This window comes from Haliotis rubra, unplaced genomic scaffold (assembly GCF_003918875.1).
Source record: "Haliotis rubra isolate DU_JTF1 unplaced genomic scaffold, ASM391887v1 Scf302, whole genome shotgun sequence".
Classification (NCBI taxonomy): Eukaryota; Metazoa; Mollusca; class Gastropoda; order Lepetellida; family Haliotidae; genus Haliotis; species Haliotis rubra.
The window spans coordinates 933940-948392 of NW_025766972.1; the positions used below are offsets into that span (position 1 = coordinate 933940).

The following is a 14453-nucleotide window of genomic DNA, read 5'->3' on the forward strand; positions in this document are numbered from 1 at the left end:
GGCAGTCACGACAACATGTCGGTAGGAGTATACGAGGAATATATTTTACACAATGCGGGGGAATGAGCCCAGATCTTCTGAATATGAAGTTTGTAGGGCTGCGTAATATAACCGGTTTAACGATATTAACCAGTTCAGACATGAAAACGATACGTATTGCGATACGCTAATTGACAACCGGTATTTTGACATGCATTCGGAAAACTTCGAAACACTCGGAAACCTTGATGATCGTGGCAACTGTGGTAATGGTGGTGGGAATGATTGTGGTGAAACTTACATTTAAATATTATCTATATTATTATTTTGTCATGATTAAACGTTTTTATGAAAGCTTAATCAACCATAGTGATTTTGTTGCGTTTTTGCTTTATAAATAAAGAGTTAACTCGATTATAAGTAGTTTATTGTTTAAAAAACCGTCTTGCAATATATTGCAATACATATCGCAATACATGCTTTCGCATCGCATATATCGCAATATGAAAATTCTCTGCAATACCCATCCCTAGAAGTTTGTGGTCTTGTGCATATAGCGCAGGTCACAGATCGGTTGAAGTTAAGCAGTGTTCGACAAGTGCACGTGTCTAGCTTGGATGGGTGACTGTGTTTGGCAGCTTGACCTTATGTGTTCTATTGTACAAATGTTTTGCCTTTTTGGTTAGACATTTTTAAATGGAGAAAAAATAATGTAAGTAATACAGTATATGATAGTTACAGAGATATTGTACTCTATGGTCTGAAGACGGAGTTAAAAGATAGTGAAGTAATCCATTTTGTTAGGTGAGGTGAGGTGAAATTGGGTTTAACGTCGTACTTGAGAATATTTCGCTCATATGACGACGTGCATGCGTGTGTATGTGTATGTGCGGCTGCTTGTACTAGCCCAGACTTAAGCTGGTTTTATAGTGCTAGCCCACTGAGATACCATGCCGCATTGAAGCATGAATACCCCCCTCAGACACATTATACTGACTCCGAGCCGACCAGTCCTTGTTGTACCCATTAATGCCGAGCGCCAGGCAGGGACCAACAAGTACCATATTTTAACGTCTTTTGGTATGACGCGGTCGGGGATCGAACCCGCGACCTTCCGCTCTCCGGGCGGACGCTCTAACCACTACACCACGGAGGCGGTAATCTATTTTGTAATTTTATTAGCCAAGTTTATAGTATACAGATGAAGGGTAACAGTGACAAGGTGTAATTTTAGAATGTTTGAAAGTGAGTTGAAAACACAATATAAAATTTAAAACAAAAACAAAATTCAAAACACATGTCATTAACACAGGCTTTAGAAAAATTATTGGATGTTGGAAACATATGATTCGTGTACACATCAAACAGGAGTATGTAACATCGTAGAATTTTAAAAGGTAATAAAGATGCAGAATATAAATATAATTTAGATCATATGGATAACAGTAAAAAGGTTTTTTAAAAAGGGTTAAAGACATTGTTTTCTCTTTGGGTTTGTTTGGTTAAGCCTAGGTTTCGGCGATGTAAATATGTTTATCCATCTGTTTAAACAAAGGTTGTCTGATACTTTGCTACTGATCATGACAGTTGTCTGTAAATGAATCTTCGAAATGTCCATATTAAAACACTATTTTTATATTGAGAAATATCTATCTTATGATATTCCTTGCCATTTTAGAGCAGTTCTTTCACGGTTTAGTAATTTTTAACTAGCAATTGAAACTGGTTGTAACTTCGAATATAGTCGAAGGCTGTGTATATATACACAAGAAACTCTGACCAACACATACAACCCAATGCTTTCCGGTTTCTACGCATTTCGCCGACCGACCTCAGGTTCCTGGTTTGTGACAGGTTTGCGAGATGTCATTGAGAACTCTGACCTGACAAAATACAACTTTCTCTTGTCAGCACCCCCTGACATAGCTCACGATAGAATGAACCCTTGGAGCATATCTGGGACATGATTGGTCGTGGTGTGAAACAAAGGGATCGTCCTGTACAGAACCTGGCCCAATTGGAAGCTGCTTTACACGAGGAATGGCGTAGACTGCCCCTTCAGAGGATCAGGAGGCTGACAATGGGTATGAGGAGGGGAGTGCTGGCTATCATACATCGTGGTGTGCAACAAAGGGATCGTCCTGTACAGAACCTGGCCCAATTGGAAGCTGCTTTACACGAGGAATGGCGTAGACTGCCCCTTCAGAGGATCAGGAGGCTGACAATGGTTATGAGGAGGGGAGTGCTGGCTGTCATACATCGTGGTGTGCAACAAAGGGATCCCCCTGTACAGAACCTGGCCCAATTGGAAGCTGTTTTACACGAGGAATGGTGTAGACTGCCCCTTCAGAGGATCAGGGGGTATGAGGAGGAGAGTGCTGTCTGTCATACATCGTGGTGTGCAACAAAGGGATCCCCCTGTACAGAACCTGGCCCAATTGGAAGCTGCTTTACACGAGGAATGGCGTAGACTGCCCCTTCAGAGGATCAGGAGGCTGACAATGGGTATGAGGAGGAGAGTGCTGGCTGTCATACATACTGTCACATGGAGGTTACACTGGTATTGACCTTGACTCGTGTAAGACACGCAAACTGACAGTTTAAATGTTAACATTCATCAATAACTTCAACCTTAAACATTCAAGGACCATACTTGTACAGACATGGTTTTGTATGAAAATCAGTGTTTTGTTTTTTTAAATTAGCAATCATCATAAAATCAACATGGATTCCAATCATTCTGTCGTTTTTTATGAGTCAAAGGATCATACGGGTCAGAAAAATTCATGTTTTTCCATAGTGGTCACCACAAGAAGTTTTATGTACGTGTTGAAGAAATATTGCAAAAATATTGGTATTATTGTATATATATTATGTATCAAAGAGTTTAGTCCATATTGAGGATGAATTGCATGTAATTTTCATAAGTGAATCTTACTCAACACTAAGTCAGAAACACTTAGTATGTTACTGATTATGTTACTAACGAAACCACACACTACTTACACTTTGGTAACTATAAAACTGACACTATAAGGCTTGTTACTTTATATGCGCGTCTTGTGTCAGATACATCACAAAAAAATAGATATTGAAATATTTTTTTCAAGGAAAAAGATATATGTATTTATTTTGGATCGGCGGCCAAGCTATTATTGAAATAGATCTTTCTAGTTATCTGTCATTTGTTTGTTTTTATCTTTTCGGTTTCTTTTTCGGCTTTCTTAAAGATTTTATTTTGTTGTTTGGGGTGTTTTTCTGCTTTGTTTTTTGTTGTTGTTTTATTGGGGAGGCGGGGGTGTGTGTGGGTGGGGTGGGGGTGTTGTTGTTTTGTTGTGTTATCTATTTTGTGTGTGTGTTTGTTTTTGTTGTTTGTTTTGTTCGGCGGATCCAGGGGGTGGGTGTGTGTGCAGGGGTGCCCCCCTCCTTTTGTCCTGAAAGTTTATTAAATGACCATTGAAACTCTCGTCAAAATGAAGTGTGCACCCCTTCTTTCTCAATATTGAGCACACACACACACATCTCAAAAAGCGGCCCCCGCCCCTGTTGTTTCGTATGTTTTTGTTGTTTGTTTTGTTTGTGTTTTTAGGGAGGAGTCTCCGACAAGAACTTCAAGGTCATCCATGTAAAGGAGGTGAGTAATTGGTGTTGGGAAGGAGGTTCGGGATGATTGATATCCCCCCTCTTTCCCGATATAATTTCCAACAATCATTCATCATACATTTCAAACAATCATTCATCATACATTTCAAACATAGTTCATATTTGCCTTTGGTCACAATTTATTCTCAGAGCATTTCTATTATGTGGAAAGGGTTTTGTCGCTTCTGTTAAACCTGAAGTGTAATTACTTGTTTCATTTCAATATGACGGCAGACTTTTGACACGCCGTGTCGCTCCCTCGAGTACCGGTCAAGAGGAACCACAACATCGCTATTTAAGTGGAAACCGATCATGCTCATTCGAGCTCTTGTGCCGTTTTAGTTTTATAGAATGAAGCCAGTTTCGGTTTTTTGCCGTTTTGATAAAAAACCGTATTGTACTTCCGGTTGCGGTGAACACTCTATGGAAGAGTTAAAATAGTCAAGACACGAAGCAGAAAAGTGCTGACGCACTTGAGGTAGTGTCCATTTGGGTATTTGCAATAATCTTCAATTAATCTGTTCTTTGAGAGAGGTGTATGTCAGAGATGTTTTCCTAACTATTGTCGATCAGATTCGGGAGTTGCATCGGACGAAGCTGCGTTGGTGCCATCAAACCAACTCAAAGAGTTCGTTTCTTGCGTTTAAAACTTAAGTTAAAAAGTTAATGCAACATGTAATATTTCAAAACAGGAATGCACTGTCGGTTCTTGTTAGAAATGGGAGATTGATGGAATGTATCTAATTGTTGTGAATTGTTCAAACATGTTTGAAATTGAATGTAGTGCAGTGTCAAACTCGTGAAACTGCTGATAGGCTGCATATTAATATATTCCCTTGTCAACAGTCGAAACCATCTTGCTGGTTGCATAGTAGGATACTGTTCCTAGCTTCAGCTGTGTGCAAACAAATCTCCGAAATTGAATTGCAATATTTTGCAATGACGATATTAGGGCTGCAACGAATACACTATTTGGCAAATATGATATGTATCACTAATATAGGGTCAGGAATATGAATAATTATTCACGAATACTGTATTCAGACCTACCATACAAACGGTGAACAAATCATCAAAACTGAACTCATATACACCAAAACAGAACAAAAACCACCAAAACTGCAACAATATCCTCTAAAACCGAAACAATACATCTGTAATGGAAGACTAATCGTTTGAAATGGAAACAAAACTCGCATATCAGCTATAAGAGCGCGCAAGAACGGTCGCCGAGCATACAAAACTGCATTCATAGCATCCCAACACGGCAGTCATAGCATCCCAAAACGGCATACAAATTATCGTCAAAGACGGCGGCGAGGGGAGACGAATAGGCTTTGGTACATAATTGTTTTTCGTCACTATGAGTCTAATCTTGAAAATTTGATATCGGGATGTAGTACATAAACCCCCTATTGTAGTAAGCTTCAAACCTATGTCCATACTTCTTAGTGTCAGGCTTGCAATTCTACACAATGTGGTCCCTTTTTCGACCGAATAGGATTTCTTGTCAACATGCCGTTTGTTCTGTTTCTCTTCAGTTTTGTAAATACAGTGTTCATAGCGTCACATTCAACATTACTATATTTTAGTGATTTAAAAAGTTTACAAAAACTTTGTTCATTCTCCGTGAATTGCATATCTAAGTGATCATTTCTACTTTGACTTCAAAAACTGCCTTTTTTTTAATTTCTCAAACTTGTATTCACAGATTCCCTAGAGAGACGTGTCAGTCCTCTCATCATCTGACATATTCTTCTTAGTTTGTATGTTTGTATGCCACCGCTTCACACTGCACGTATGGTCATGTCCTCAGACGAAGATCTTCTAGTTTCATCTTACTTTTATGAAGTCATTCAGTGAATATATTTCTTTCAGATATCTCTGTGATACCGAATCTTCCGAAAATTCCAACGTTTGAGTGTATGCCATATAAAGAGAAGTTCAAAAATTGGGTAACATTGCGTTCTCATCAGAAAAGGAAACATGAACTTGCTTATAGTTCAACTGTGAATTGTGTCAGGAAGATTTTTAGCATTCTGCAATTTTATCTTTTCCATGTACTTCAAAGTATTCCATGCAATCCCAAACATTTTACATCATTTAACAAAAAATTAAGCTTAACTTGAGGTACAAACATGCGTCCGTCTTTCTTATTGTAAGTCTCAAGAAGTCGCCTCCTGTGGACTTGAAACGGAAATTCCTTCCCTAATCAGTGGATTGAGTTTGCACTCGTACACTTTAAAAATGATCACTTATATATATGCAATTCACGGAAAATGAACAAAGTGTTTGTAAACTTTTTAAATCACTAAAATATAGTAATGTTGAATGTGACGCTATGAACACTTTATTTACAAAACTGAAGAGAAACAGGACCACGGCATGTTGACAAGAAATCCTATTCGGTCGAACGAGGGACCACATTGTGTAGAATTGCAAGCCTGACACTGAGAAGTATGGACATAGGTTTGAAGCTTACTACAATAGGGGGTTTATGCACTACATCCCGATATCAAATTTTCAAGATTAGACTCAAAGTGACGAAAAACAATTATGTACCAAAGCCTATTCGTCTCCCCTCCCCGCCATCTTTGACGATTTGTATGCCGTTTTGGGATGCTATGACTGCCGTGTTGGGATGCTATGAATGCAGTTTTGTACGCTCGGCGACCGTTCTCTCACACTCTTGTAGCTGATATGCGAGTTTTGTTTCCATTTCAAACGATTAGTCTTCCATTACAGATGTATTGTTTCGTTTTTAGAGGATATTGTTGCAGTTTTGGTGATTTTTGTTCTGTTTTGGTGTATATGAGTTCAGTTTTGATGATTTGTTCACCGTTTGTATGGTAGGCCTGTGTATTGTTGTCAAGTGATTGATGCACAATATGTACGCCCATGTTGATTGATAATTTGTCACAGCAATAACCAGTGATCTCATGACAGTCAAATTTGGTATGTAATAGTTATCGTTGACAGTACCATGTGCAGCCTTGGCAAACTAACATGACTTGCCCTACTGCCAGGCTAGTACATGTTCCATTCTTGCATATCTCATTTTGGAAAAGGACATAAGGGTTCAAGTATAAGACTCTCCCTTTAAAAAAGCGCTTATATTCATTATTATTCAGTTCTGGTGACCACAAATAACGAATTGAACTGATGAAGGGCTACGGTTCGATTCACCGAATTTGCGAGTGAATCGTAACAGCACATTTGCAGCCATGCTGCCATCAACGTATTCACGTAAGACATTTGGGGGGTGGGGTAGCCAAATGAAGATGCTGAAGACCCTGGTTCGATTCCCTACGTGGGTACAATGTGTGAAGCCCATTTCTGGTGCTCCTGATGTGATATTGCTGGAATATTGCTGAAGGCGGGGTAAACCAAACTCACTCACTCACTTATGACATTTGATGGTCTTTGATGATTTGACATTTTGCTTCTCTCTGATTGGAGATAGATAAGTATTTCTCCATTGTGTACCCGTGAAGGTCCGTGTTGGAATGAACCTTCAGCAACCCAAGCTTGTCGTAAGAGGCAACTAACGGGATCGGGTGGTCAAGCTCACTGGCTTGGTTGACACATGTCATCGGTTCCCACTTGTGCAGATCAATGCTCATGTTGTTGATCACTGGATTGTCTGGTCCAGACTCGATTATTCACAGACCGCCACCATATAGCTGAAATATTGCTGAGTGCGGCATAAAACTAAACTCACTCGCTCACTCTCCATTGTGTGAAGTAAAGTGTAGCAGTTCATGCATGCCACTGCAGACTGTATGTTGAGTTTTATAGACTATGGTCGCTCGTCATCCCAGACCTCTTTTCGATTCCCAACATGGATACAATGTGTGAAGCCCATTTCTGGTGTTTCTCACCATGATATAGCTGGAATATTGCTAAAAGTGGAATGAAATCATCCTCACTGTAAGAGTCCTTTTGTCCAACTTGATTGATTTCTCTTTACAGGTGTTTATTTTGACGAGCAGTAACCTAGACGGAGCACATTGTGAAAGAAGCTCGTGCCGCCATCATGGTCCAAGCCAGGGTAAGCTACAGTACCTACACTCAACACTATACCCCATGGTGAGTCACGATGGTACTGATGGATCCAACCCTTGGTGGCAGATCACCCCCGAGGACCACGACAGATAACTACAGACCTCAAGAACCCACCCAGAACACTGACTGTCCTGGATCATTGGATACCACAAGACCGCAAGCAAGATCTGTCGCCAAAGGAAATGTGAGACGCAAGCTTGATGAAGCTGAGAACACAGATGTTGGTACCGATTTTGAACATTGTGTGGTGTTGCTGGATGGCACCAGTGTTACTTCCATGCGCAAGACTGGGGATCGTGATGCCATATATATTTATGCCGCAGGTGTAAATTCATCACAGGAAGCATCTTCAGTGGATGAAGATCATGATGGGGGATGTCTGAGCAATGGGTTGATGAGGCAGGGTGAAAGCGTTCAGGCAGGTCGGGAAAGTAAGGCTGGTAATGTGGGCTTAAAGGATTCTGAAGCTGAGAGTCAAACATTTCGCTACCAGTATGATGGATCTGATCACAGTCTTTTTGATATCTCTTTGCCTTCTGACGGACTCCCTGGGAGAGGTGGTGGTGCGAGGGACATGGTGGTTGATACTGTCACACCAGCAGAAGTTGCTGGGCAGGAGTCAGTGGGTGGCGTCAGTCGGACAATTGTCTGTAGGGACAAGTTGTTGGTTTGTGAGGGTAGGAAGTGTGGGGAGATTGTGAATGTTGATCCTGCAGACAGCGTTGAACCAGCTTCTGAAGCTGATAAGACAACGCAACTGGAAGGAAAGGTCCTACAAAATCACGCGATTCTTGTTGACGGTGTCGAGACAGTGTCTACAGATGGCAGCCCTTCACAACTTGCTAACAATGTCCTCAGAAATTCTTATATCCTTAATGGCAGTGTTGATTTACAGTCTGTAGATCAAAAACCGACACAAAATGTCAGTCAGGATTATCATTATCAGTTGAAGGACACTGAAGATGAAACTGATGAATTCACCAAAGGAATTAATATTTCTGAAAGAAATGCTTCAAGTTCTCAGGACTTCCATGATGACACTGTTTCAGACCTTTCCATGGAATCCCAGGATGACAGCGATGATGAAGATGTTCTTCGAGAGAAGTCATCTGCTGCATGCAACACTATTGCTACCATCAATGCCAGTACAACTGATTCATGCAACTCAGAAACAGCGAAAAATAAGAATAGAATTCACCACATTTCATCTTCCAGAACATCACAGGACTGTACAGAAGAATCTCATGTTCAAAATGCAGAGTCCTTGGAGACGGGTCAAGGTCAAGTTTTGACCTTGTGCCATGATGGTGACCTTGGACCAGAAATTGAAGCCAGTTCCAGAAAGACTGTTGATGAAAGTGGTAAGGTGCATGATGAAACTGCATCTGAAACTGATACTTTCATGCCAATTGTCATCAAAACAGAACTTGACTTGTCTCTCTCTGAAATTCCTATTGATACGAAAAACTGGTCATCATATAAAGGAAGAAGACGGAAGATTAAGGAAGAAGAAACGGACTCCCCACTGCCTACAAAGCGAATAAAGAAGAATTTGAAATCCCATGTTAATCAAGTTAGAATTGGTTCCACAAGGTCCAGTGATGCTTTGATACCAGCAACCAAATCAGCTTCTAAATCCTATTCATGTAAGGTGTGTGAAAAGTATTTTTCTCAGGAAGCAAAACTGAATATGCATTTGAAACTCCACAATCAGAATGGTGAACTTCAGTGTGCGACGTGCAATAAGAAATTGAAATCAGTGGGTCGGTTCAAATCCCACGAGTGCAAAAGCAGTGTCTACTTTGAATGTGGAATTTGTGAAAAGGTTTTTACTGAGAGGGACAAGCTGAAAGATCACGTGGAAAACCATCGAGAAATTCCAGAGATGAACTTTGAATGTGGGGTCTGTGAACTGACCTTCACTGAGGCCATTAGTTTGAACGGTCACTTGCACACCCATGAAGGGAAGAAACATTTCCAGTGTAAGCTGTGTGAAAAGACCTTCAAGAGCTCGAAATCTTTGGAAAATCATAGCCAGAAGATGCATCAAGAGACGTTTAAATGTAAAATTTGTGCAAAGCAGTTCAGAAAACAAATTAGCCTTGATGCGCATTCTAAACTGCATGTCAAGAGACAGAGGTTTGGGTGCAAGAAATGTGGGAAAAGGTTTTCCAAGTTGATAGATATGAGGATCCATTTGAAGACTCATAAGCGATGGAAGTGTAGAAGTTGCGGTGAAATTTTTGAAACCAGAACAGAACTGTTGGAGCATAAGGTCGTTCATGAGACGATGTACGAGTGTGCGAATTGCGACTTTACCTGCATCTCCGAGGCGGTGATAAAGACGCACATGATGTCCCACGAGGAAACAAAGTCGTTTTCTTGTTCAGAATGTGATAAGAGCTACAAGTCCTTGAAATGGTTGCAGAATCATTGTGAAAAGAGTCATAGAAAACAATACAAGTGTGATGTTTGTTCGGAGGAGTTTGAGGATGTAGCGAGTCTGTCTAGTCATTCTAAACTACACACAAGCGAAGACAATTTCAAGTGTGAAGCATGTGGGCAGAGGTTTGATGATAACAAACATCTGAACAAACACATGAAGATTCATAAAATGTGGAAATGTCGGAGATGTGATATTGACTTTGAAACTCAAGAGGAACTGAAAATTCATCGGGATCAACATAGAGACCATTTCGATGTGTTGCCTGTGATTTTGCAAGTACTACGGCAAGCGAGTTAAAAAAACATATGTTAGGTCATGACGACATTGATGAATTTATGTGTAAAATCTGTGATAAAACATTCTTGACAGCAACAGCTTTGTACAACCATCAACTTACCCACATTAACCTTAAAAAATTTACCTGCGAGTACTGCGGCTCAGGTTTCACTCATCGCTCGACATTGATTATACACAAAAGAGTCCATACAGGCGAGAGACCATATCCTTGCACCATGTGTGATAAGGCCTTCATTGAAAAAAGTGCATTAAGATCTCACATGATCTCACACAGTTCAGAACGAAAACATAAATGTGAGCTGTGCGGAAAAACGTTCCCCCATAAATGTAGTTTGGTGAGACACCGAAGAATCCACAATGAAGAAAAACCTTTTCAGTGTGAGCAGTGTAAAAAGACATTTGGACAGTCCACGCAGTTGAAGAGACACAAACGGACTCACACGGGGGAAAAACCGTACAAGTGCGAAGATTGCGGACTCCGATTCGGATATGTTGAAACACTACGGTCACACCGAAGAATTCATAATGATATAACAATTTACTGTAAGCTGTGCGACAAGTCCTTCTCAACGACGGTACATTTGAAACGGCACATGAAGACTCACACTGGTGAGGTGGACTTTGTGTGTGATGTGTGCGGGGAAGGGTTTATCAGGAAGGATTATTTTATGAAGCATTTTAAATCTCATGAAAAGAAGTCAGAGAAGGAACAAGCCAGCAACGTAAAAAATAGAGTCAAGTTAATGCCAAAATGTAAGTTATAATGTATCGACCGAAAGACATGATGAAAACAGAGGCATTTAATGTAAATGCACATTTTCATACAAATATGTGTACACCTATTTGATGCGATTGACATGAAGCTTTAGAAACCGTTGAACTTCCATGCCTGTAAAGTTATATTCTCAATGGTCTCAACCACTCAAATTCATTTTCATGGATTAGTTTTGGGACTTTATGGCAGATACAGTTTTTTGGGGTTTCACTTCCATCTGCATGGCAACCTGAATATTTTAACCTTGGTTTGATGTCAATCATCTGTTGGCTTTTCCGCATGTGAAATGTTATGTGTGGATTTTAATGGATTTGTATACAGAGCCGTAACCTAAATTCCTGGTTAACCTTGATTCGTGGAAAGCAGTAATCACCATTCTATCTCGTAAGTGAAGTTTCTTATAATGTTGTAGGGGTGGTGGGGTGGCCTAGTGGTTAAAGCGTGGAAGGCCCGGGTTCGATTCCCCACATGGGTACATTTGTGAAGCCCATTTCTGGTTACCCCCACCATGATGTTGTTGGAATATTGATAAACTAAACTTATATTCACTCGCTCACTCTTATGACATCACGAAGCCGTCCCGGTACTTTTGATGTACATACAATGCCACGCCTCTGTGCAATACAGGTATGTACACTAAATCTAACTGTCCAGAAATGAGAGAAATAGCCCAAGATCACTAATACCACTAATACCAAATTGTGTTTTTAGGAAATGTCCAGTAAAAAATATACTGTTAGCACCAACCTTCTCACATCTCGTAGTCTGCTTTCCTACGTTCCTTACTTACTTCAATGGACTGTCGTACATAGATATATATAGTAACTGACTACGTATTCCACGAAACAAGGTGATGTCACATTTTTGTGCACATGAATGGGTGATGATTGCAAATGGCTTCCGTAAACAACCGTTTCAGTCACAAGTGGAGAATTAGGCATGTTCAGTTTGTTGAATCAATGAATAAAATAATCTATCAGGATACAAAATGATATCGTGCATTTAAAATTTGATTTTCGCTGCACTTCCCTTATATCCACGGAGCAAGGTAACTCGAGTGTAGGTGTTGTAACAGGTCAGTAGGGCTGCAACGATTCACCCAGACTTCGATTTGATTCAATTTTCGATATTGGACCCCGATTCGATTTTTTCAATATGATTCTTCATTCAAGTAGAAACATTAGGTTTCATATAACTCTCTCGCCTTTTTTGCATGAAAGCTATCATCAACTTGGAGTTTTCTACTAATGACAATGCTCATTGGATAATTAGCCCAGCGTCAACTAATCACATTCGCCTTATTTTAGCGCTCGAAACTGCTCAAGTTGGATCCTCGCTGTGTGGAAACAATTGAACAGATATTCAAATATCGAATCGAAATAGTGATAATGGTTGTCGATAATCGAAACTAAGATGTCAGATTCGATTTTCGATGAATTGAACCAAATCTTTGCAGCCCTACAGGTGACTGTGCAGCTCCTGCTATAAACAATGGACCCATGAAGATCTGGGTTAGAATTGATCTGCAGCAACCCATACTTGTTGTAAGAGGCAACTATCAGGATCTTGTGGTCAGGCTCGCTGGCTTGGTTTATGTATGTCCCAACTGCGTAGATCGATGCTCATGATGTCAATCACTGGATTGTCTGATCCAGATTTCATTATTTACAGACTGTTGTTGTTTAGCTGGAATATTGCTGAGAATGGTGTTAAACAAGAAACAAACCAAACTTGTGTCGTCGCTATTTTGATGTTGAATAAAGGCCAGCTGTGTTCATAGTTTTCCTTCTTTTCTACTGTTGTGGGGTAGCCTAGTCGATAAAGCGTTCGCTCGTCATGCCAAAGTCCCAGGTTCAGTTGCGCACAATGTGCGAAGCCCATATCTGGTGTCCCCCGCTGTGATGTTGCTGGAATATTGCTAAAAGAGGTTCCACAGTGTGTGGCGTGTGGAGGTTTCACAGTGTGGCATATAGGTTAATCAGTGTTACATATGGAGGTACCACAGTGTCACATATGGAGGTTACACAGTGTCGCATATGAATGTTTCACAGTGTCACATAGAAGTTACACAGTATTACATATGGAGGTTACACAGTGTCATATGAATGTTACACAGTGTCACATATGGAGGTTACAAAGTGGTGCATATGGAGGTTACACAGTGTCAGATATGGAGGTTACACAGTGTCGCATATGGAGGTTACACAGTGTCAAATATGGACTTTACACAGTGTCACATATGGAGGTTACACAGTGTTGCATATGGAGGTTACACAGTGTCACATATGGAGGTTACACAGTGTCACATATGGAGGTTACACAGTGGTGCATATGGAGGTTACACAGTGTAGCATATGGAGATTACACAGTGTCACATATGGAGGTTACACAGTGTCGCATATGGAGGTTACACAGTATCACATACGGAGGTTACACAGTATCACATATGGAGGTTACACAGTGTCACATAGATAATACACAGTGTCACATATGGAGGTTACACAGTGTCGCATATGAAGGTTACACAGTGTCACATGGAGGTTACACAGTATTACATATGGAGGTTACACAGTGTCACATATGAAGGTTACACAGTGTCAAATATGGAGGTTACACAGTGGTGCATATGGAGGTTACACAGTGTCGCATATGAAGGTTACACAGTGTCACATATGGAGGTTACACAGTGTCACATATGGAGGTTACACAGTGTCGCATATGAAGGTTACACAGTGACACATATGGAGGTTACACAGTGTCGCACATGAAGGTTACACAGTGTCACATGGAGGTTACACAGTATTACATATGGAGGTTACACAGTGTCATATGAAGGTTACACAGTGTCATATGGAGGTTACACAGTGTCACATATGGAGGTTACACAGTGTCGCATATGAAGGTTACACAGTGTCACATATGGAGGTTACACAGTGTCAAATATGGAGATTACACTGTCACATATGGAGGTTACACAGTGTCACATATGGAGGTTACACAGTGTCACATATGAAGGTTACACAGTGTCATATATGGAGGCTTCTCAGTGTCACATATGGAGTTTACACAGTGTCACACATGGAGGTTACACAGTGGATTATGGCAGAGAGACTGGCATCACATATAGAAGCCACACTGTGATATATATGGAAGACACAAGGTGAAATGTCACACGTAGTGATCACATGCAGGGGCGGATACAGCTTTTAGAGAAAGGGGGGAGAGCACACTATCGAGAAAGGAGGGGTG

The 14453-nt window shown here is 40.6% G+C and overlaps 2 protein-coding genes across 3 annotated transcripts; both read left to right on the forward strand.

The window, feature by feature from the left end:
* The first annotated feature begins 3560 nt into the window (after positions 1-3560).
* Positions 3561-10429, forward strand: LOC124282754 (zinc finger protein 567-like). Of its 2 annotated transcripts, none has more exons than XM_046718780.1 (3): positions 3561-3617; positions 7622-8099; positions 8331-10429. In XM_046718780.1, the coding sequence occupies exons 2-3, from the start codon at positions 7721-7723 to the stop codon at positions 10427-10429; spliced, it is 2478 nt and encodes an 825-aa protein (XP_046574736.1). In that variant the 5' UTR covers positions 3561-3617; positions 7622-7720. The 2 variants fall into 2 exon arrangements, with proteins under 2 accessions (XP_046574736.1, XP_046574735.1); XM_046718779.1 differs by lacking the exon at positions 3561-3617 and adding an exon at positions 4015-4104.
* Positions 10430-10437: 8 nt separating this feature from the next.
* Positions 10438-11866, forward strand: LOC124282756 (gastrula zinc finger protein XlCGF67.1-like). Its single transcript, XM_046718783.1, has one exon. The coding sequence runs from the start codon at positions 10438-10440 to the stop codon at positions 11191-11193; it is 756 nt and encodes a 251-aa protein (XP_046574739.1). The 3' UTR covers positions 11194-11866.
* Positions 11867-14453: the final 2587 nt, after the last annotated feature.